The sequence below is a fragment of the Lepidochelys kempii genome, chromosome 7 (genome assembly GCF_965140285.1).
Source record: "Lepidochelys kempii isolate rLepKem1 chromosome 7, rLepKem1.hap1, whole genome shotgun sequence".
In the NCBI taxonomy this organism is placed as follows: Eukaryota; Metazoa; Chordata; order Testudines; family Cheloniidae; genus Lepidochelys; species Lepidochelys kempii.
Window position 1 is genome coordinate 96701213 of NC_136386.1, and position 24680 is coordinate 96725892.

The window sequence follows — 24680 nt, forward strand, 5'->3', positions numbered from 1 at the left end:
CATGCATGTGCTCAACCTAGACGGAACAGTAATTATGAGCCTGCTGTATAGAAAGTACAATAGTTATGGACTTGATGCAGAAATTACTGGATTGATTCTATGATTTGTATTATGGAGGAGGTCAAGACAGATTATCATAATGGTCCCTTCTGGTCATAAAAATCTATGAATTCTTGATACATGTGCAGCATTGGGGTGCCCTCCTGTGCACTTTAACCTAACTATCCAGATAGGCAAGCTAGGAATGTGCTGCAAAATTAAATGGACACTAAAAATCTATATTCAATTATAGTTTTAACCTGAAGTTTGTAATGAGCTCTGGGACTGAGACATGGACTCATGGACACTTTATAAGGTGCCCTGGGGATAAGACACTAGATTTGGATTATGGAACACACTGTTTGCATTATTTTGGATGACAGTAGTGTTTTAGCGTTCTGGAGACTGATGTTCCTTATGTTGATTTTCCTTCTTCTCTCTTCCCCCCATCTATTTCATATTTAAAAAACAAACAAACAATTAGAAAATTCCATACAAAATACTGTGTTTAAAAAATGGTTGCTGGGTCAAGCAAGAGTGCTTGTAAATTCTAGTTCTTAGAATATATTCGTTTTGGTTTTGTAGTTTTGGAATAATAGCTACTTAATATTAATTTTATAGTATCTGGATAGACCACTTATCCCAATATGCTATGGAAAACTTTCTGCGGGCTGCAGAAATGGGAGAAGAGTTAAATGAGGCCTGGATTGTTCACAACACAGTGGTGTATGTCTTAAATCACAATAAACATCTTATAGCTTCAGGAAGACAGCGAGAGATTGTTGAGTCCCTGCAGAGTCTTCTCAGTGCAATCAAGAATACTGGACACAGTGGGTAAGTATGATGGTTGAGTTTGATTATTACCTTTCTCTTTTCTATTAAGCCTTTTATGAAGCTAAAAATAAATTCTAAAAATATTTTTTCACTAATCATAAATCACTTTTTCATTGTGCCATATTCCAATAGCACTAAAGAAATGTTGTTAGTGTTTTATTTGATTTGTGCATGGATATTTGAGATGGTATAGTGGATTAGTTGGTTTAAAATGAAGTTCCCCAGTCTAACACTGCATGATATTCACTCTGCCCTGTCTAAACCTTATTAAAGAGTGACTATACAAAGCTGATCTGGTCTTTTTAGTTTGGAGTGGCAGCAGGGCTTCTGTGGCTAATCAAAAGGAAAAGCTTACTCTGCACCCTGTCTTGCCAAAGCAGGGTGCCCTGAAATGTATTCACTTGATGTCCATCTCTTTCAAATTTAATGCATTATATTTGTTGTAAATGTTTAATAATCAAAGCAAGTGTGGTCTATTAATTTTTATGAATGTAAAAGCTTTGTAAAATTTAAAGCGGGGGGAGGGAAAGAAAGTAAAAGGAAAACACACAGTAGTTGGTTGCAGTCCAGGGGATATCCATAAACCTGTAACTGCCATTAAATCATCACTAAAGTCTGAATAATTAGTATCAGTAAAGATCCAAGTCAGGCTTCACTGAACATGATAAGGAGAGGAATGCAGTGTAGGAATATCTTCTCTTATAAGATCTGGTATAAAGAATCCCATCTTGCCTCTGAAATTGAAAACTCATGAATGGGAACAAAAAGTTAGTACAATAGCTTTAATCACTATCTCTTTGCAAAAATGTGTTAACTCTAACTTGTACCATATGTAGTTGCCATTCTTAGTTTTGAGCTAATCACTTAGAATCTTGGAGACCCAGAAGAAAGTTTTTCAATAAAAACAAACAGGTATTGTTGATACTGATATGGAGGAAGTGAGGATGCTGTTGATTATCGGAGAGATGGAATTTTGGATGAGGAATATGGCAATACCAGTACTGCTAGCATTTAGGAAGAATGCAACAGTGATGATGGGGACTCCATCACTGACAGTGGCAATACTTTATTAAACCACAGGTGGCAGAAAAAAAAGGATGCCTGACTTATGGCAAAAAGTCAAATAAAAAAATTAAACTCCATTTACTACTTCTGGTACTCACTTTCTACAATATGTGCCTTAATATTGTTTCCAGTAGTCTACACAGAAGAACATTTTTTTCTCAGATTAGAGTACGCCAAGGAAGCAGTAATTATCTTTTGTTCTGGAGTCACCTTTGCCAGGACCTCATGTAGTTATGTAAAATGCACATTAACGGGGAAAGAAAAGTTAATAATAGGGGCACCACAGCTACTGTGAGATCTGTGCTTTACCAGAAGGAATATCTGCTATAGCTGTTGTTAATTGCAACTCAACAATTGATTGTTGTAGAAATTAATGCAATGTTACAAATAAAGAAGTGTGATTTCACATAAGAGGAGTTGACATAAGAGTGTTTTTGTGCAAATACTCTTATTAATACAAGTGAGAGCGTAGAGGAGTAATAAAAATCTTGAACTGATACATAGACAAAAGGTTTCATAAATAGAATATTTTCCAGGAAGCAATGGCGGATCTTAATGTAGAACACCTTGGAAAAGGACATTATGAAAAACCATGAAGGCTAAATTTAGCTAAGCTTAACTTTGGTATATTTTAACTTTTTCTCCAATGTGAAAGTGTTTCTTTAAGGTTATTTTGCAAATGTTTCATAAGTTTGCTTTCCAAGGGAAACTTAGAATTTAGAGAAGTGTTAATCATCTTTCTGTGCCATCTTTATTTTACTCTAAGGAGATGTTTCTTACACTTCGTCTTTTTGTTTTGTCTTTCAGAAATACTGTTGTTTTGGTGATGTTATGTAATGCTTTGGCTCGAGGCCTAATTCTTTGTTGGATTCCAAAATCAGTTTTGAAAACTGATGAGAAGAAAAAGATAGATGCAGCAACAGACAAAAGTAAAAGGTCCTCAATAAAGGGGCTTGAAAAAACAAACAGTGTCCAACCTTTGTCAGTGGATCCAAATGGACTCCCTGATATTAAAGCGGCCTTAGAGGTACAAAGTTCTCATTGCTCTGTTTCCTATCAAACCACTATATTTGGAGGGGGAAAAAACCTCTCCCCACCATACACACACACAAGTACACACTCACAGCTCAAGTTGGAAAATTAGAGCCTTTATCCTTTAACTCAGTTGCCTCATAGAGATGTTAGACAGATAGATATGCGGTATTCTCAGCATACCCTCTGAGGAATGCATTGTATTCATAACAAGTGCTGGGCTATGGATTCATGTTCTAAGTTTAATTTTATTCTTGGATTTTAGGTTTGTGAATTTGCCCTGAATTTGACAAATAGAAACATACCTAATGAACTGGTACCTATTGCTGTACGACAACAGATCATTGCTACCTGGGTGAAAGCAAAACAGTTACTTCAGCAACAAATTGGGCATAAACTTGGAACTGATGATGAGGTATAGATTCTGTGAAATCATATGTGAAAAATGAATACATATAACATACTTAACTATGGAAAATATGAGAATATGTACACTTTTTGAATGCAATATGGAAAATAAGATTTGGTTGTTCCCATTAACACGTTACAAAGGACAACTAGTTTTTTGCATGGGGTGTAGAAATGACTCTCTTGAGTTTATTTTATTTCTACCTTCCGTTTTTAGCTACAAGAAATAAATAGCGGTAACTGTCATATGATGACATCATAACTATACCATCTTTTAAAGATATACATTTATAGAGTTATAAAATGCTAAGAGACCTCAAGCATATTTCAATAAACATATAATATTGATATTTGCATTATATAAGTAAGAATATTATTATTAATTTGAATTATATTATTAATTTGAATTTTTGTTCTTGCTGGTGTATTTCAATGGGAATGCCTGTTTTAAATAAAAACATAAAAATAAAATATATCTAATAAAACCATGATCTCAGAATTTTGTAGCATATATATGTATATATATTCATTGTATAGTTGCTATTCTCTTTCATATTAAAACTATTGGAGTTTTGATTTGACAGGAGTTATGAATGAAATTAAATGTATAAAAACTATAAAAATTTACATTTTAGGAACACAGTAAAAAACAGGTGAACAGTTTTTCTTTTAGCTAAATGACCCTTTAATGCCAATGAGAGTTCTACATATATATTCCCAAACATAGTTAAAATATATCCTTTGTCTAATTAATGAATTTACATTATTTTATAATGTTTATATCTGCATAAAGTTTGGAATAAATGTGAAATTGCTTGCTTCTCAGACTGGCGAGGGACAAAATCCAATCACAAAAGTTCTTGTTGCTTTGGAAATGTACTCATGTAATGGCTTGGGGCTCATGGACTTTATTGTTCCCAGTTTGTCTCAGGTATTTAGCTTTATTTTACTAGGTTTTTCTTGTGATAATATGTATGTCTACATACTGTAGATGTTGCTGGTATCTTTCTGTAATCTCTGTTTTGCATAGTTGGATACAAAATTATTTCTGTTAGAGAGCTATACTGTTTTTTATTTTCTTTTAAAACTTTTTAAAGTTAAGGTAATGATCACAACAATTAGTAAATTGACATCCCTGGAGATTAAATCTCTACATTTAACCACAAAATGGGTACAATAAAATAGTGGGAGTGCAAGATTCCCCCTGATATTCTACCAAGTTGTGCTGGGAGCTGCCAGATTCTGGTAAAGCTGCATTCAACATCAGACCACACTTCTGGCCTCTCATCTCTGTGGCAAAGATGACAACTTAACAGATGCTCTGTGCTGAAAATACTGTACAAAAACCCAAACCAACACATACCTCAAGCATTCTCTAGTCACTTCTTGAGGTCTTGAGAGTGGGGCACAAATAGAACCTGTGGCCATTTAAGGGAACATGAAGAGGTTTTCATTATTTGTGTCTCAGGAAGGCAGTAATGCATCACTATCCACAATTTCTTTAGTATGTGACTATTTGTTTTGGGGCAGATTTTGCCACCATTATTCATGTTGATTAGTGCCATTCTCCAAATGTAACCCCATTGAGTTACTAAGCATGAGTCAGGGTGACAGAATCTGGCCTATATCCCAAGATGTCAAAGTTGTCTTTGAGTTCTGTCAGTCTATTTTGTAGTCATATCTGTATACCATCCACAGTACAGGGTATCAGCTGTATCCCCCAGTTTCAGGGCAGGGCTATACTCCCCCTCCATGGTCCACCAAGGGCACTGACTTCAGGCTTCTGGCTCTCAGCAATTACCTCTTTTGGTGGAAACTCACATCTCTCTCCCTCCTGACCAGGGACTTAAAGGTGGCACAGTTCCCTGCTGTACACTTGGATATCCCCACCAAGCCAGACTGCCCAAAAGGCCTGTGCCTTCACTTTGCTTTCCCTTGGAGGGCTATGACTAGTGTATTCCCTCCAGTTTTAAGCTCCTTATAAGCAAACACATTTATCCTTGAGGTAGAAGCATTACATAGAAAACATATTAAAAAAGAAAAACTACATTCATGCTAAAAAGCTTACCAGAGGTCACCCTCAGTTCCAACCTCTTGCTCTTGTAAGTTTCAGGCTTTTAAAAACCACAAGTGGATATTAGTACATATCCATCTTAGAACCAGAACCCAGACTGGGCAGATCAGCCATTTTTTTTATACAGCTTGAGCCTTTAATCGTGGCCTTGTGTAACAGGTAATTGGCAGACAAACCCTCTTCTCAGGTCATAGCTTCAAAAGTCTTGATTTTTGTATAACGAGAGTTGGGAAATTTTGCATTATCCTTGCTGTAGGGTTTGCCCAGGAAATCCAATTAACACTTATTGTCCCAAAGTTCGTACATGTCTAGCACATTTTCAGTGTAGTCATTTAAATTCCCAAATCTCACAACTGCCCCCAGAGAGGTTACACATGATCACAGCCCACAATAATATATAAACTTAGTACAGTAAGGTCTTCTAAGGATACCATGAGAAATTAAGAACATAAGAATGGCCATACTGTGTCAGACCAATGGTCCATTTAGCCCAGTATCCTGTCTTCTGACAGTGGCCATTGCCAGACGCTTCAGAGATAATGAACAGAACAGGACAATGTTGAGTAATCCATCACCTGTTATCTAGTCCCAGCGTTTGGCAGTTGTAAGTTTAGGGACACCTGGAACATGAGGTTGCGTCCCTGAGCATCTTGGCTAATAGCTGTTTATAGAGATATCCTCCAGGAACTTACCTCATTTTTTTAACCTAATTTTTTTTATCTTTCACAAGATCCCTTGGCAGTGAGTTCCAGAAGTTGACTGTTGTATGAAGAAATACTTCCTTTTGTTTGTTTTAAACCAGTTGCCTATTAATTTCATTTGGTGACCCTTAGTGCTTGTATTATGGAAAGGGATAAATAACACTTTTCTATTCACTTTCTCCACACCAGTCATGATTTTATAGACCGCTGTCATATCCCCTCTGAGTTGTCTCTTTTCAAAGCTGAACAGTCCCAGTCTTTTTTTGTCTCTCCTTGTATGGAAGGTGTTCCATATCCCTAATCATTCCCGTTGCCGCTCTCTATACCTCTTCCAATTCTAATATATCTATTTTGAGATGAGGCGACCAGAATTGTATGCAGTATTCATAGTGTGGGTGTACCATGGATTTATACAGTGGCTTTATGATATTTTCTGCCTTATTATCTATCCCTTTCCTAATGGTTCCTAACTGTTAGCTTTTTTGACTGCTGCTGCACATTGAGCGGATGTATTCAGAGAACTATTCATGACTTCAAGATCTCTTTGAGTGGTAACAGATCATTTAGACCCTATAGTTTTGTATGTGTAGTTTGAATTACGTTTTTCAATGCGCATTGCTTTGCACTTATCAGCACTGAATTACATTTGTCATTTTGTCACGCAGTCACCCAGCTAGGTGAGATTCCTTTGTGAGTCTTTGCAGTCATCTTAGGACTTAACTATCTTGAGGAATTTTGCATCATTTGCAAATTTTGCCACCTCACTATTCAGCCCTTTTTCCAGATCATTTTATGAACATGTTGAACAACACAGGTGCCTGTACAGAACCTTGGGAGACCCTTATGTTTACCACTCTCCATTGTGAAAACTGAAAACTACCCTTTGTTTCCTGTCTTCTAACGAGTTGTTGATCCATCTGAGGACCTTCCCTCTTATCCCATACTGTTTAGTTTGCTAAAGAGCCTTTGGTGTGGGACCTTGTCAAAGGCTTTCTGAAGGTCCACGTACGCTATGTCAACTGGATCACCCCTATCCACATGCTTGTTGACTCCCTCAGAGAATTCTAATAGATTGGTGAGGCATGATTTCCCATTACAAAAGCCATGTTAACTCTATCCCAACATATCATGTTTGTGTGTGTCTGATAATATTGTTCTTTACTATAGTTTCATCCAGTTTGCCTGGTACTGAAGTTATTCTGACCAGCCTGTAATTGTGTGGCTTTTTAAAAAAATTAACATTACATTAGGTACCCTCCTGTCATTTGGCACAGTGGGTGATTTAAGTGATAGGTTATGTACCACAGTTAGTAGTTCTGTTAGTAGAGTTCAGAACTCTTCGGTGAATATCGTCTTGTCCTGGTGATGTATTGCTCTTTAATTTATCATGTTTTTCCAAAACCTCCTGTACGTCTCAGTCTGGAACAGTTCCTCAGATTTGTCACTTAAAAAACCTGATTGTTTTACTTAAAACAGTCTTTGCTATTAGTTTTTGTGTTCATAGCCAGTTGCTCTTCAACTGTCCCTAAAGATTGGATTCTTAGTAGGCATAAGTCTCCACAGAGTTCATGAGATCTAGGTCTTGATGGCTGAGCTCGCGTACCCAGTTTCATAAACGAAAATGATGCTGCAACCCCCCAAAATCCTGACTAAATTTCCCCTGTACCAATCCACCAACCAACTCAGTAATTTTCACTAAGCTTTACTCAAATACCAGGGAATTCAGGTTACATGGTCTGTATGTTAAGAAGACCCTTAGCTACTATCTAGACATATAACTAAGCCTATATATAAGTATCCTTGCTGTTTGCAGAAATGTTGCACACCATTAACTATAGTTCTTTGAGTAAATTGTCCCACAGATCCTCAGGGCCAGCTTAAAGATTCAAATGATAATTTTGTTAGTTTCAGAAACAGAATATAATGTTGAATGCACCATTTTTAAAATCTGACTCCTCTTATTTGGCTCTAATAGAGGTTCCAGTAGGTGAAAGAATTAAAAATAAAGTTGGAAACCTCAGTCCTTCTGTTTGGCATTCAGCACCAAGCCCCAATACACGTCTTCTTTTTAGAAGATTCTGACTTAATGTATGGATTGCAGGCATATGCCAAGAGTAGGAATCTATGCCAACATGCATCCGACGAAGTGGGTATTCACCCACAAAAGCTTATGCTCCAATACGTCTGTTAGTCTATAAGGTGCCACAGGACTCTTTGCTACTTTTACAGATCCAGACTAACACGGCTACCCCTCTGATACTATGCCAACAGTGTTCTTCAAGAACTATAGTCATCATAAATAACTTTTCTTTCCCAATTCTAATTCTGTAGGTCACATTCCATATTTTTCTTTGCCTGTAATTAGTAACTTTTTGTTTGTGTTGTGAACACAGTGTGTTTGATATTATACAAGATGCAAAGATAGATGGGCTGTGTTCCAAAGATTTTGCAATCTAAAAGACCAACAAAGAGAAGATAACTTTAAATTACTGTATATACATTTTTTAAAAGTTTGTGTTTGTGGGAATCAGGATGATTTGAATCAAAAAGGGTGGTGGGTCTGCAAACTGCTATTTGAATCAGGGCTTATCTTCTACACTGATAGTGAGAAAGTCATATCATATATGGGGCAGTACGAAGTGAAGGACAGAAATAGAATTATGTAATCATACCTTTATATATGTTGTTTTCTTTGAATCTTTACAAAGTTGTTGCATAACTTATAAAATATTTAATATATCCTTGCATACTGTGTATGAAAAGTGATTGACAATCAAAATTAGAGCATAAGAGAACATATTTCTTTTGCTATTATTTGCAGTTGGTGAAAATGACTTTAGAATGCAACTGGTCAGATCCATTAGTGGAATTGCAGACATTGACACGACTTACAAATTTTGCGTATGCATCACATGACCATGAAATAGTGATGACTTGTTCCCAAAGAACCTTACAACTAGATGATGCAGTTTTGTATGATACAGATGTGAAGAAACATGAAATGTAAGTATACAGAATTTTCCATGATAACATAAAATAACATCAAAGCATTCAGTAAGATACGTACATTTTTGTGATTATATAATCAAAATTGTTAGAGGTAAGGATCTGGTTTAAGGAGTAAAAAACTGTATTTAAGAGTAAAAGGTGATGAAACTTCCCTCTTACTCACTCTATTGTGGTTAGCAGTTCCAGCACTGTTTGAGCATTGAGGGCTAGATTATAACCTTACAATGCAGCCTGAGTAAGGAGCAATGCAGGAAGCAGATTGAGTGTCCTTGACTCAGTTCAAGAAAACATGTAAACACATGCTAAAGGCCCATTGAAGTAAATCATATGCTTAAAGTTAAGCATGTGCTCACCTAAATTAGGGCCTCTAACATTCACAATCTTGTTCCTGCTTTCACTTCATTCCAGGTGGAAGGTAATCTGTGCTAGCCCTTCTGGTGATGCAGGATTGTGTCCCTAACTGCACTGGGTTTGATGCATGGACTGAATTTACGCAGTTTGGAGGTGGTGCCAAGACTGCCCACATCTTTGCTCATCCATTCCCTGACCACTTCTGTGGGAGGAGGAGCCCGAGCCCAGTGGCAGCTACTCTTTCCCCACATGGGGGATGGAGATGGAGGTAGCCCATATAAGATGGGCTTTGTCATTTATGTTGCAGTACCTAGGTGCAATGAGACTGTTAACAAAGGAGTTGAAGTCTGAAAACTGGCTTCATATCTGGGATTAAGGCAACTTCCACACTAGATTGAGGATCTGCTGATACAGTCCTATCATCCAGAAAGGAAGATCCCCAGATGTATAAATGCAGCCCAAAAAGGAAATGTGTTTTGACCAAAAATGGATGAAATTAGCCCAGTTAATAATAATGTTTTTATACTGTCAGGGGAAAAGGTAATTCTGGATGGAAAATTTTGAGCATAATTAAATGCTGACATTAACCTTAACTGGAAAAACATGTGCTCTTTATCAGCTGCAGCCATTCACTAGGAAATTGACTTTCTACATTTTTTTCAAATCTTTCAGCAAAATGAGACATTCAAATAAATAGAGATCTTGAATATCATAGATAGAGAGCAGCTCTCTGAAGGCTTTTCAATTCATAAAACAATGAATGGATAAAATATTTTCATCTTTGACACACAACTTTAGTCCAGGATGTGTCAATTTCTCCCGTGTAAATGCAAACAATACTCATTTTTCATTTTGGTATGTTAAAGAGCAACATTAGGGTAAAATACGGCTTAAATTTGCTTTGGTTTTCATTTTTTCAGTGTAAAAGTGAACGGTGGAACACTGGTAACCTCTAGTGGTCATAATCATTATTGCATAATAGTTTTTGCTCTAAAGGGTAGGTGCTAGGCCAGGTGGACCTGGTAATGCAATAAAAGTAAGTTCACTTTGAAAATGTTTCTTTTTATTCTCTTCTATGCATACAGTTTGGTTTTTAAAAGTTTGCATAATATAGATACAACAGAATTTTTTTCCCTGCAAAAATACATATATTATCCTTTTTCTCTTAAAGCTTTGAGATCCAAATGTCTCAGAATGGAACATTTTTACATGATTTCTTTCTTTGCTTGAACTGACCTCTCTTTCAGTCCACCCCACCCTGAATAAATTCACAGGGAGAAGATCAGAAGTGGGCTCATCTGGAGCCTTGTACATAGTTCTATTGTTTAAAGTTGCTGCCTAAGTTTAAAGTTCTCACTAACAACTGTCAGTGTTTTTTAGAATCATAGAATGGTAGGACTGTAAGAGACCTCATCTAGTCCAGTCACATGCATGGTAGGACTAAGAATTACCTAGTCCATCCCTGACAGGTGTTTGTTTAACCTGCTCTTAAAAATCTCCAAATATTCAGATTCTACAACCTCACTAGGCAATTTATTCTAGTTCTTAACTGCCCTGACAGTTAGGAAGTTTCTCCTAATGTCCAACCTAAATCACCCTTGCTGCAATTTAAGGCCATTGCTTCTTGTCCTATCTTCAGAGGTTAAGGAACATAATTTTTCTCCCTCTTCCTTGTAACAACCTTTTATGTACTTGAAAACTGTTATCAGGTCCCCCCTCATTCTTCTCTTCTCCAAACTAAACAAACCCAATTTTTTCAATCTTCCCTCATAGGTCATGTCTTCTAGCCCTTTAATCACTTTTGATCTTTTTTGGACTTTCTCCAGTTTGTCCACATCTTTCTTGAAATGTGGTGCCCAGAACTGGACACAATACTCCAGTTGAGGCCTAATCAGAGAGGAGTAGAGCAGAAGAATTCCATCTTGTGTCTTGCTTACATCATTCCTGCGAATACATCCCAGAATGATGTTTGCTTTTTTTGCAACAGTGTTATACTGTTGACTCATATTTAGCTTGTGATCCATTATGACCCCTATATCCCGTTCCTCAGTACTCCTTCCTAGGCAGTCAATTCCCATTTTATATTATGCAGCCTTGGAAATACTTTGAAGTGGGAGGTCATAAAAGATTGTGGCCTAATCTTGGAGCCCCAGTAAAAGTCTGAATAGGGTTTTGCATTTGCGTGTGTGTGTGTGTGTATATAAAAAGAGAGAACAAGAGAGACAGAGAAAGCTGCATTAGTGTTAGGACATGTCTACATGTAGAGTGCTGCAGCGGCGCAGTATATCGATGCAGTTGCGCTACTGCCAGCATGTCTGGTGAAGATGGTCTATGCCAACAGGAGAAAGCTATCCTGTCAGCACCTCCGTGAATGGCAGAAGCTATAGTGGTGGGAGAAGCTCTCCCACTGACATACCGCTGTGCACACAAGCGTTCGTGTTGGTATAACATATATAGGGCCCTACCAAATTCATGGCCAAGAAAAATGCGTCACGGACCGTGAAATCTGGCCTTCCCCTCTCCACCCCCCCATGAAATCTGTATAGTATAGGTAAAAGCACATGGAAGACCAGATTTCATTGGGGAGACCAGTGTTTCTCAAACTGAGGGTCCTAGCCTTAACATATTTTATCTCTGTAATGTATCCCTAATATAATTACAGTATTATTTTACAGAACCAGAAAGGTAGAGTATAAAAAGTATAGAGTAATGTTTGAGTGAAGCTACACCGCATATTAGTTTCATAATTTGGTATCTGATTATAAAAAAAAGTTTTCAAATTTAGTTTTTAGTTTTGGTAGAAACTGAATAAATGTTTAAGTAGAGTCTGTAACACCACCATTTTGTAAAAGACAAACAGTCAATGGGAATGGATGCATTCTCACTCTGAAAGATTAGAACACATTGTGAATTATTTGTCTTTATGCAGGGATGATTACACAGCAAGACAAGAAATGTTAAGCACTGCTGCTTGTATACAGGGGAGGAGTATCATGGAAAATTTGGCTGGAAAAAAACATTTGCGCTTAGCAGCATCAAAAGCCTTTGTTCAAAGTGCAAGGTATGTTGTATTTTGATGGGGCTCAGCAGAATAATTTAATGCAGCTTTAAATTTTGATATAATTCCTATTTTGGAATCAGATCAACATATTCTTCTTTTCCAAGAGGTGGCTTGTGGGCTGAAATACTTAACAAACGATCTTGTGATACCTTCCAGTTCAGAAAAATACTGAATACTCATGTCTCCCATATAGCTGGATGCTAGAGCTTCAAAATGAGTATCTTTAAAGTCACTACTAATCAATGAAGGTGAAGCCACAGATCCAAAATGAGGGAGAACCTATTATCTAATACAGGGATCGGCAACCTTTGGCATGCGGCTCATCAGGGAAATCCACTGGTGGGCCAGGACAGTTTGTTTACCTGCAGCATCCCACAGGTTCAGCCAGTCGCAGCTCCCACTGGCCACGGTTTGCCGTTCCAGGCCAATGGGGGCTGTGGGAAGCAGCGTGGACCAAGGGATGTGCCGGCGGATTTCCCAGATGGACCACGTGCCAAAGATTGCTGATCCCTGATCTAATAGTTGTAGGAAATAGTACTGGGGACAGTAAAAAATATCAGTCTTCCAAACAAAAGGAGAAAATAATTGGTCCCACTGGCAGTCAAAAGTAGATAGGATATGAATTTTTAATAGATGAGAATCTGAAGCTCTAACCTGAGACTGCCAATATTCCAGCTCTTTCCCTTCCATCAGCCAGTAAGAAGTGTGTGACAGGATAAGTTCGAGGAAACAGAATCTTTGGGGATATCCAGTTAAAGCAAACAATTCTGTGCTCTTTTAAATGCAAGTGATGAACAGAGACTTCTTCATACAAAATCAAGTGTTCTGTACTGAGTTTGGCATAGCTGGACAGAGATTCTAAGAGGGAAGCAAGAAATATTGTTTACAAAACATTGGCTATAATAATATATCCAGTGACAAGTTATATGAAAGGAAATACAGACTTAAAAAATGCTAAAATTGCATAGCTTTGTCAGAAACCATGACCATTCTGGTAAGCATAGTGAGCAAGCCTTAGGCATCATCATCTGGTAACAGTCTGTTATTTCACAAGATTCCTACTTACAGCTATATGATGGGATTTAAGCCACTGAGTAGAAAGATGACATGGTACCACAACTGGGAAAGAATTACTAATTTCAGGACACAAAAATAGCAATAGCATGGAATATTGTCACAGAAACTATTCTTGTATGGAACTAGGGACATTCAAGTTGTGTCTTCATATTACTTCAGTACTTCATTATACTGTGTGAAACCACATAGTAGTTTAAGAGGTTTTGTTTTTTTTTTGTTAAATGATACTGTAATGAGACATTAACATGGTTGGTAGACAAAACACAATAGTTTAAAAATAGAGAGTTTTGTTATGATTCCCAAGTACAAATTCAACAGTTTTAGTAATAAAGACTCTTCAAATGGGTTACAATTAAATATAACACATAGATGTTACTGATATCATATAAAAGGATATCTTTTTACTTATTTCTTACAGCCGCTATTTGTGGGTGTGAACATATTCATTACCCAAAATGGAAAATGCTTTCTATAGGGGTTAATTCAAAAGCCTCTCATCTGAGGGAGACATATATAAATCCTGATTAGGACACAAAGGGAGCTGAGTTGGGTGGTTCCATGGTTATGCTTAGCAGACATTGACTACAGCATGCAGTTCAGCATGAATGGCAGTCTTTTCTCAGTTTAATCATACTTTTCTCCCTCAGATATGCAGGTGAAACAGGAAACTGTACCCTTGTAATGCTGGCAGCTAGACACTTCTGGAATGCATGTTTACCTTTTATAGGTTCTTCACTAGACAGAGAACAGCTTAAAGAGCCCACAGAAACAATTCTCAAAAACATCATTAAAGCAGAATCTAAAATTAAGCAGGTAAGATTATCTAATAAGTAGCAATATTTTAGTGGAATTTACTGACCAGTTGTGATTTTGAAGCACAATGTTGCTTTATTTGAAACTAGGGATGTTTACTTCAGGATTCTCTTTCCTGCGGGAGAGGAGAAAACTTCGAGTTTATCAGTCTAGCATCTTTTATGAGCACTTATATTCCTCTCATCTGAACACACGTTGACGCACCTCATCAATAGCCTCTCAACTGGAACTGTTTTCTTCAAAAAGATTTGCTGCAACTTACAACTTTCAGGTGTCCCTTTCTGAGGTTTACAAAATGGTATTAATACAAAATATTAATATAAGAAAATATGGGAAAAATCAGCCAGTAACTTGCAGATTGGTGGTGATAGTTGGTCATAGTGCTCTTGATCTACAGGACATATACAAAGAAAATCTCCAGTGAACAGAGGTTCTTCTTCGAGTGCTCGTTCATGTCCATTCCAGTCAGGTGTGTGCATGCCGCATGCACGCCACCTGGAATACTTTTCCCTTAGCAGTGTCCATGGGATCGGCCTGGACACCTACTGGAGTTGCGCCTTCACAGCGCCAAATATAGGGCCCTGCCGACCCGCCACCGCCTTACTTCCTTCTTACCGCTGGTGATGGCTAGCTGGAACAAACTGTTGCTCTTGCATTGCAAGCACATTTGGGCAGTGTCCACTCTTTATGTTTATAGTTTGTAGTAGTCAGGTAGTAGTTCTTAAGTTTCCTTTTGGGTTCCTCCCCCAGCCCTCCCCTCACCAACGCTTCCCAGGGTCCGGGGTATGCCTGATCCCCAGGATTCAAGCTCTGTGAGGACTGTGGATAGTTTATGCCTAAAAAAGTGACCCACACTCTTCCTGTCTGTGGTGTCTCAAGGAGAGCCACCACAAGAAGTGCAGAATTTGCAAAGGGTTCCACCCTAGGACCTTAAAGGACCAAGATCCAAGACTCAAGATCCTTTTAATGAAGGCGGCACTCCAGCCACAATCCGACCTAGGGTCAGCAGAACCCACACCCAGCACCTCCTTGTTTGTGCGCAGTGATCCGGCGCTGATGGTGTGTGAGCTGGTGCCGAGGAAGGACCCCAAGGAGTCACGGCACCGCCACGCTCCATCCATAGACAGTCTTCTGTGCGGCATCAGTCTCAGTCCCCAGTGCCCCACAAAAAGAAAAGGCTGGAGGGGGTCACTCTCCCCCTTCCAAGCCCAAGGAGCCTGCAGCAGGGAGACCCCAATTCAATCCACATCACCTCGGCTCTTCCACCTCCCAGGGTCTCATCGATTCCTGCTCCCCCACCAATATCCAAACTTCGAGTCGCTCCACCTTACAGCGTAGAAGCTCCATGGCTGAATGCAGTGGAGCTCTCGTGCTCTGATCAAGTCAGACAAGTTCTCCTTGGCAGCAGGAAACCCTCTACAACAGCTACCTACCTTGCCAAGTGGAAGAGATTTTCAATCTGGTCGGCGCAGCACATTCTGTCCCCAACGCTCGCCTTGGTGCCACTTATACTGGACTATCTTTTCCATCTCAAGCAGCAGGGGCTGTCCATGTCATCAATAGTGGTTCACTTGGCCACCATCTCTGCCTTCCACACAGGCGCAGAGGACTGTTCAGTCTTTGCTAACCAGATAGTCAGCTGTTTCCTTAAAGGTCTCGACAGACTATACCCACAGGTCCAACAGCCTGTCCTGGCTTGGGACCTCAATCTGGTCCTTTCCAGACTTATGGGACCGCCATTTGAGCCCTTGGCGACGTGCTCCCTGCTCTCTCTCTCATACAAGGTGGCATTTCTGGTAGCGATAACCTCAACCAGAAGGGTGTCTGAGCTCAGGGCCCTAAATTCAGAGCCCCCTTACACAGTAGTCCATAAGGGCAAGGTTCAGCTCAGGCTTCACCCGGCTTTTCTCCCAAAGGTTGTCTCCCAATTTCACATCGACCAGGATATCTTCCTCCCTGTATTCTATCCTAAGCTGCACTCCAGCGCCAGGGAGCAGAGGCTTCACTGGATGTCTGCAGAGCGCTAGCCTTCTACATTGAGAGAACGAAACTGTTCTGAACTTCTGTCCAATTATTCTTGGCAGTGGCAGACAGAATGAAAGGTCTTCCTGTCTCCTCTCAGCATATCTCGTCATGGATCATGTCATGTATTCAGGATTGCTATAGCTTGGCAAAGGTGCCCGCTCCTTCCATCACCACGCACTCCATCAAGGCTCAGGCCTCCTCAGCAGCATTCCTGGCGCAGGTTCCCACCCAGGGAAATCTGCAGAGCAGCAACATGGTCCTCCATACACATTTTCACCACGCACTATGCAATCACTCAGCAAGCCAGAGACGATGCGGCCTTTGGGAGAACAGTGCTACAATCAGTGGACGACTCCGACCCCACCTCCTAAACTTGGGCTTGGGAGTCACCTGATTGGAATGAACATGAACAATCACTTGAAGAAGAAACAGTTACTCACCTTCTTGTAACTATTGTTCTTCAGGATGTGTTGTTCATGTCCATTCCAATACCCGCCCTCCTACCCCTCTGTTGGAGTAGCTGGCAAGAAGGAATTAAGGGGGTGGTGGGTTGGCAGGACCCTATATTGGGCGCCATGAAGGCACAACTCCAGGGAGCACCCAGGCCGACCCTACAGATGCTGCTAAAGGAAAAATCTTCTGGCTGGCGTGCACACGGCACGCACACACCTGATTGGAATGGACATAAGCAAGACATCTCGAAGAACAACACCTTACGAGAAGGTGAGTAACTGTTTTTTCCTCATAACTGCAGAATATCGGATTTCTCTTCCACCTGCCTGAAAGAGTTTTTATTTTACATACTTTCTTCAGAGGGGGCTGATATTCAACAAAATATTCAACAGTTTTGAGGGGAAAACTATAACCGAAAGGGTGTTAAGAGTCAATAATAACATGAAATACTTCTTAAACCTTTTCAGTAAAACCCTTTACACAATGTGGAAATAGGCACCTTTCTAAATACCATCTAGTAGTAGATAGGAAATACTTGCTGCGTTCTAGATGGTATCATGTTAATTTTCTTCAAATCTCGTAGAGCCATGGAGTTTAAGGCCAGAAGGGACCACCAGATCATCTCCTGATATGTGCACACTGTCGTGATGAAACATAACCATCTATTTATTGAGACATTTTTCTTTTTGTTCTTCAAAAGCACTTGGAGTTTTTAGAATTCTCTCTTTAGAAAACTAATACATTTCCCATTGAAGTCTTTCCTTTCACGTCAATGCGTTTTGCATCAGGCCCTTAAAATCTTGTTCATATCTTTTGCATTCAGGCTCAGTAATACCAGAGTGTACCATTTCAGTTTCAGGCTGCATCTTAGATCATGTAGTAACAGAGTATAATAAAGAACAAAAAACTGAATTTTATTTCCACCCCAAGTAGTATATAAATCAGAAGCGTGATGTCTGGTCTGCTCTTTCAAAGTGATTAGAAGACAAAATTGATGAGTGTTACTCTGTACTTGAAAGTATAATGATGAGAACAGTTGTAAACTTAAGAGTTCTGATGTCTTATAGATAAGTTACTGTGACAAAGCTCTGTCCTTGCCTCCATGGGTCCCGCGTTTCCTGGCGGATTTCGCTAGCCTCAGAGGCTCACTGTGACCCTCCACGTAACCCTTCTCTCTCTAGGGTCAAGGGTCACAGTCTACTGAGCCATTTTCATCATAAGCCAGTAAGGGAGGTGAGGAGAAGTTATCCTTCCTTGCACAGTCTCTGTTGTCTCCCAGTCTCAGTGATTAATCAGGGGGCAAAGGGAGCCCAGGCCCACCCTCTACTCCGGACTCCAGCCCAGGGACCCTAATAGTATCAGCTATGGTAGCTGACCTTTTAGAAACATGACATGCACAGTTCCCTGGGCTACTTCCCCCACAGCAGCCCTCACTTCCTCAAGTTCCACTTCACCCTTACCTCAGGGCCTCCTTCCTTGTGCCTGATACGGTGTGTACTACTCAGTCTCTCTAACAGTACAGCTCCTGACATGCATACCCACGTGACTAAGTGGGAAGCTTTTAACTAGTTTCAGCCAGCCCCTGATTGGCTTCAGGTGTCCCAATCAACCTAGCGTTCTCCCTGCCTTCTGGAAGGTTCTTAATTGGCCCCAGGTGTCTTAATTGACCTGGAGAAGCTGCCATTTCACTTATCCTGGTACCAGGGATTTGTTTAGCCTGGAGCTAATATATCTATCTCCCACTACTTTTCTATAGCCATCTGGCCTAGCCCCATCACAGTAGCTACTGCCACTAGACACTTTTTGCTAAGGGTCTGGTTATTTCCAGAGCTTAACAAGGCAATACATTTAAAAGTGATAAAAGGAAATGCTTTTTTTATATGACTCATAATTAACTTATGGAACTCATTGTCAGAGGATATAATTTGGGCTAAAACCTTAATAGGAGTCATAAAAAAGATTTAGACATTTATGTGGATCATGAAAACATCCACACATATGCATTAGACAGAACAAAACCCTTTTTTTTTTTTTTTTTTAGAAAGGTTATAAACGCTCATGCTTCAGAACATATGAAAACCACAGAGTGATAGTGGTTAGTTGCCCTTACAGGCAGGTCAGGCCATAGATGTCCACTTCAGGATTTCTTTGAAGCATATTGTACTGACTACTATCAGAGACAGAAAATGGTGCACACTAACAACTTCTGTATACTGATCCAGTATAGTAATTCATATGTTCCTAAGATATATGTCAGGTGGGCAGGGTAATACAGTGATCCAACACTGCAAAGGCACAGTTGACAGCTGGTTTAAGATGTGTACCATCCTGGAAAGGTGAGTGGTATCTGAATCAAAACAAAATTTGAGGTTGAGATAAGGACCAACTCTGCTAAGGACTAAGAGCTTTAAAAACTAATGTCCAATTACTGTAAGCTATGTTGGGGTTCTCCTCAACTCTCAGTGTAAAGCCTAGATATTCCATCACTTCTAGGAAGACATGTGTTGGCCTGTCCAAAACTGATCCGTTGTCCAACAGCTATAACTCTAGTTTAGAGAATTTACTAGCCCAGTCCCTATGTAATTTGTGGTCAGTATACCAGCAGAACCATACCTTTGGGGTTTGCATGTGGAAACAGCCAGGTGCTCAGAGAATATTAGCTTTGGGGTCGGTCACATTGGAAACAAGATGAAAAAAATCCATGCAAAAATCCCTTAATTCTGTGATATTTGTGGTCATCCAGTTACAAACTAAAGCCAGCTAAGCCAAGACAGGACTGACAAAATCTAGTTACCTCAAGCAACATTATGGTATGGGAAAGTATTGTGTAGTTCATTGTATTAATCAGTGCAATTGTGTAATACACTATGCCATTAGAAACATTGATTTGGAGGAAAATAGTTGTTTTAGTTTTCAACTCCCATATTCTTATTAACTGACCTAATCACCCTCTCAATTAATGATTATTACTCTTAGTGTATTAATAGTTTAAATATTATAATTAAATTGATCCTATTTATACATAGAAAACAGGACCAGAGCTTGAAGAGTTGTGCTAACAAAAATGTATGCACTACTTTTCTTTTTCTTTTTCTTTTTAGGGAACAGAAAATACGTTGCAGCTTCATCAATGGCCTACAAAGGATTTTCAAAGTAGTGGATCATCAGAAGGTCATTTTCTCCCAGGCATGTGTTTTATTCTTGTCATGCAAAAATGAATAGTCTAATATTTTTGTTTCAGAGTAACAGCCGTGTTAGTCTGTATTCGCAAAAAGAAAAGGAGGACTTGTGGCACCTTAGAGACTAACCAATTTATTAGAGCATAAGCTTTCGTGAGCTACAGCTCACTTCCTCAGATGCATATCGTGGAAACTGCAGCAGGCTTTATATATACACAGAGAATATGAAACAATACCTATTCCCACCCCACTGTCCTGCTGGTAATAGCTTATCTAAAGTGATTTCCAGCACAAATCCAGGTTTTCTCACCCTCCACCCCCCCACACAAATTCACTCTCCTGCTGGTGATAGCCCATCCAAAGTGACAACTCTTTACACAATGTGCATGACAATCAAGCTGGGCTATTTCCTGCACAAATCCAGGTTCTCACATCCCCCCCACCCCCATACACACACAAACTCACTCTCCTGCTGGTAATAGCTCATCCAAACTGACCACTCTTCAAGTTAAAATCCAAGTTAAACCAGAACATCTGTGGGGGGGGGGGTAGGAAAAAACAAGAGGAAACAGGCTACCTTGCATAATGACTTAGCCACTCCAAGTCTCTATTTAAGCCTAAATTAATAGTATCCAATTTGCAAATGAATTCCAATTCAGCAGTTTCTCGCTGGAGTCTGGATTTGAAGTTTTTTTGTTTTAAGATAGCGACCTTCATGTCTGTGATTGCGTGACCAGAGAGATTGAAGTGTTCTCCGACTGGTTTATGAATGTTATAATTCTTGACATCTGATTTGTGTCCATTTATTCTTTTACGTAGAGACTGTCCAGTTTGACCAATGTACATGGCAGAGGGGCATTGCTGGCACATGATGGCATATATCACATTGGTGGATGTGCAGGTGAACGAGCCTCTGATAGTGTGGCTGATGTTATTAGGCCCTGTGATGGTGTCCCCTGAATAGATATGTGGGCACAGTTGGCAACGGGCTTTGTTGCAAGGATAAGTTCCTGGGTTAGTGGTTCTGTTGTGTGGTATGTGGTTGTTGGTGAGTATTTGCTTCAGGTTGCGGGGCTGTCTGTAGGCAAGGACTGGCCTGTCTCCCAAGATTTGTGAGAGTGTTGGGTCATCCTTTAGGATAGGTTGTAGATCCTTAATAATGCGTTGGAGGGGTTTTAGTTGGGGGCTGAAGGTGACGGCTAGTGGCGTTCTGTTATTTTCTTTGTTAGGCCTGTCCTGTAGTAGGTAACTTAAGAGTTCCCAGAAGTTCCCAGAGTGTCCCAGGGGACACCATCACAGGGCCTAATAACATCAGCCACACTATCAGAGGCTCGTTCACCTGCACATCCACCAATGTGATATATGCCATCATGTGCCAGCAATGCCCCTCTGCCATGTACATTGGTCAAACTGGACAGTCTCTACGTAAAAGAATAAATGGACACAAATCAGATGTCAAGAATTATAACATTCATAAACCAGTCGGAGAACACTTCAATCTCTCTGGTCACGCGATCACAGACATGAAGGTCGCTATCTTAAAACAAAAAAACTTCAAATCCAGACTCCAGCGAGAAACTGCTGAATTGGAATTCATTTGCAAATTGGATACTATTAATTTAGGCTTAAATAGAGACTTGGAGTGGCTAAGTCATTATGCAAGGTAGCCTGTTTCCTCTTGTTTTTTCCTACCCCCCCCACAGATGTTCTGGTTTAACTTGGATTTTAACTTGAAGAGTGGTCAGTTTGGATGAGCTATTACCAGCAGGAGAGTGAGTTTGTGTGTGTATGGGGGTGGGGGGGATGTGAGAACCTGGATTTGTGCAGGAAATAGCCCAGCTTGATTGTCATGCACATTGTGTAAAGAGTTGTCACTTTGGATGGGCTATCACCAGCAGGAGAGTGAATTTGTGTGGGGGGGTGGAGGGTGAGAAAACCTGGATTTGTGCTGGAAATCACTTTAGATAAGCTATTACCAGCAGGACAGTGGGGTGGGAATAGGTATTGTTTCATATTCTCTGTGTATATATAAAGCCTGCTGCAGTTTCCACGATATGCATCTGAGGAAGTGAGCTGTAGCTCACGAAAGCTTATGCTCTAATAAATTGGTTAGTCTCTAAGGTGCCACAAGTCCTCCTAATATTTTTGTGGGATGGCTGCATGTTACAATGTTAATTTATCATTTGAATGTATTTCAAAGGTACTGAAGAGGATCTGACATTAAGGACATCCCTGTATGGGTTATTATTCCACATGTATGCTGATAAAAGTGACTGGGAGACAGGACTAAAAGTGTTAGATGAAGCCATTCAAGTTCTGCCTCGAACTAAACATAGACTGTAAGTTGGTTGATCTCTTTTTTTACTGAAACATTTTAAGCATCCTGACTCTTGAGAAATATAAAAATATGGATAATATTTAAATATATATTTTACATTAATAAAATAGTATAGAGGTTGCCTTTTTGTTGAGCTGACAATTTTTATAACAGAAGACAATATTGTATCTTTTCCCTGCCCCTTCACACTGCTTTTGAGTATCAAAGAAAGGCTTGATCTTTGATTGCTTCTTATAATTAAAATGTTTATAATGTTTGTGTAGGTCATCTTTAAAAAAGTTCCTAAGTAGGTACTGTATAACCTTTTCAACTATTTGATTATGGATCTTACTTTGCTCTGTTTCCTTCTCTTCTAATTACTATCTGAAGTCCAGATTTTAAAAGCAAGATGTTGTAAGAAAAGCTTTTTAGATGTGATCACAGGATGAGTTACGATTCAAATTACCCATTGAAATGAAGTTGAGCTAAGGAGAATGAGATCTCAGGCAGCTTAGTCTTCCCTCTCTATGCATATGTACCTCTAATTTAGACTTTGTGCTCCTTTTGATCACTACTGTAATAAAATAATAATATAAAATATATGTCAGTTATTTCCCCCCGATTTTGTTATCCTTGCATTTTTCAAAGAGAGTTCCACACATGTTTTAACCTCTCCAGCTCCCCTCTTTATTATTTCTTTGTCCTGACTAGTATTCATGACACCTGTCTATTTTATATCATCTGCCAAGATAGGAGCTTGCTAATGATATGTTACTTCTCTAAGTAAACCCTCCAGACAATGTTGACAAGCAAACACTGTGGCTTAACCAGTTAAGATAGTATCCCATCAGAGGTACGTTTCATATTTCTCCGTCAAGTTCTTACGTCTCTTGTTCCTGACTTTGGGGTCAGGCCTCTTCATTGGTTACAGTGGATTCAACTGAGGTTGTTTTTCAGGGGGTGACTCCTCACATAGCTTATTTCATTATTTAAGTCAAAATACTATATTAAAACATTATATTTAACCTATCTTTTATTTAATGACCAGGCTTGTTGAACATCAAGGCATGTGTTGTCTGGTTGAAGAACATTGTTTGGCTAATACATTAGTAAAAGTATATTTGAATGATTAGTTATTATTCAGTTTGTTTTGCATAAAAATCCATGACAACATTTACGTCTAAGTGTGTTACTTGCGGCCGGCTACAATTTCACATGTCTGAATGTCTATTTCATATTAGATGAGTGAGGGTGGAGAAGGGGGTACTACCACCTTTTAAGATAAAATAACAGGAATTTGGACTTTCCCCAGCTCTAACTCCAGTTAGGTTAAAACTCTGAAACTAGACTATAAGCAGCCTAAGGCTCTGATCCTGCAAAGACTTACACGTGCAAAGGCTTAAGCACAGCGTTATGACAAGTAACAGTAGTTGAGGATCTCCCCTGTGTGTAGTCTCTTTGATGTCAAAGGAACTGGTCATAGTGCATAAGGTTACATATGTGCATCTTTGCAGGATTAGGGTCTAATTTATTTTCTAAAGTTAAGGTTTGTAAATATCCAGAGGAGCAGGGAATTTGACTTTTCTATAAAAGAAAGATGAGTAGTGAAGTGCAGTTACCTTCACAACTGTAACATATTGTAGGATACAGTCCATAATTTTACAGATAAGAAATTGAGTAATTTCTAAACTTTTTTTTTAGCCTGATTTTCAAACATATGGTTATAGTGAAGGCAAGACTTGGACGTAATTTTATGATGGACATTCAGAAATTCAAGGATGAAAGTGAGGACTATGTGTCACATATGTGGCATCGTCTGGCACCAATCTCCAAAGACATTGTCGGGCAGTTAACCTGCTATCAGAATGCCATTGAAGCTTTACAGGTCTCTATGTTGTTAATTTTTAATAGACTCTTAATAGAATAGAATATACAGCTCACTGCATGCATCCGATGAAGTGAGCTGTAGCTCACGAAAGCTTATGCTCAAATAAATTTGTTAGTCTCTAAGATGCCACAAGTACTCCTTTTCTTTTTAACACCAGTCAAGGAGATGTTTAATGCAACACCTGGTCATTGTTAGTTTCAATTCTTTATCTTCCATTTGTAGTCATCTTCTCTCAGTCCTCCATTATACTGTCTCACTGCTTAGCTCCTTCCCAATAGTGATGGACTGATAATGAGCAAAAGAGAGTAATTTTTTTACATAATTTAATTTCTTTGGTATCTCCATCACTTTAGA

The 24680-nt window shown here is 39.3% G+C and overlaps 1 protein-coding gene across 10 annotated transcripts in view; it reads left to right on the forward strand.

Annotated features, from left to right (window-relative positions):
• CFAP46 (cilia and flagella associated protein 46) overlaps positions 1–24680 on the forward strand; it is a 141051-nt gene that overhangs the window by 50228 nt on the left and 66143 nt on the right. For all 10 annotated transcript variants that reach the window (XR_012160032.2, XM_073353952.2, XM_073353955.2 and 7 more), the window contains 10 exons: positions 661–873; positions 2746–2965; positions 3236–3385; positions 4205–4309; positions 8975–9156; positions 12443–12574; positions 14299–14464; positions 20044–20128; positions 22322–22460; positions 24140–24323. Coding sequence is in view for 9 of the 10 variants with exons in the window: in XM_073353952.2 (XP_073210053.1) it covers positions 661–873; positions 2746–2965; positions 3236–3385; positions 4205–4309; positions 8975–9156; positions 12443–12574; positions 14299–14464; positions 20044–20128; positions 22322–22460; positions 24140–24323 (1576 nt within the window). In the remaining variant the exon portion in view is untranslated. The remainder of the gene's footprint in view (positions 1–660; positions 874–2745; positions 2966–3235; positions 3386–4204; positions 4310–8974; positions 9157–12442; positions 12575–14298; positions 14465–20043; positions 20129–22321; positions 22461–24139; positions 24324–24680) is intronic.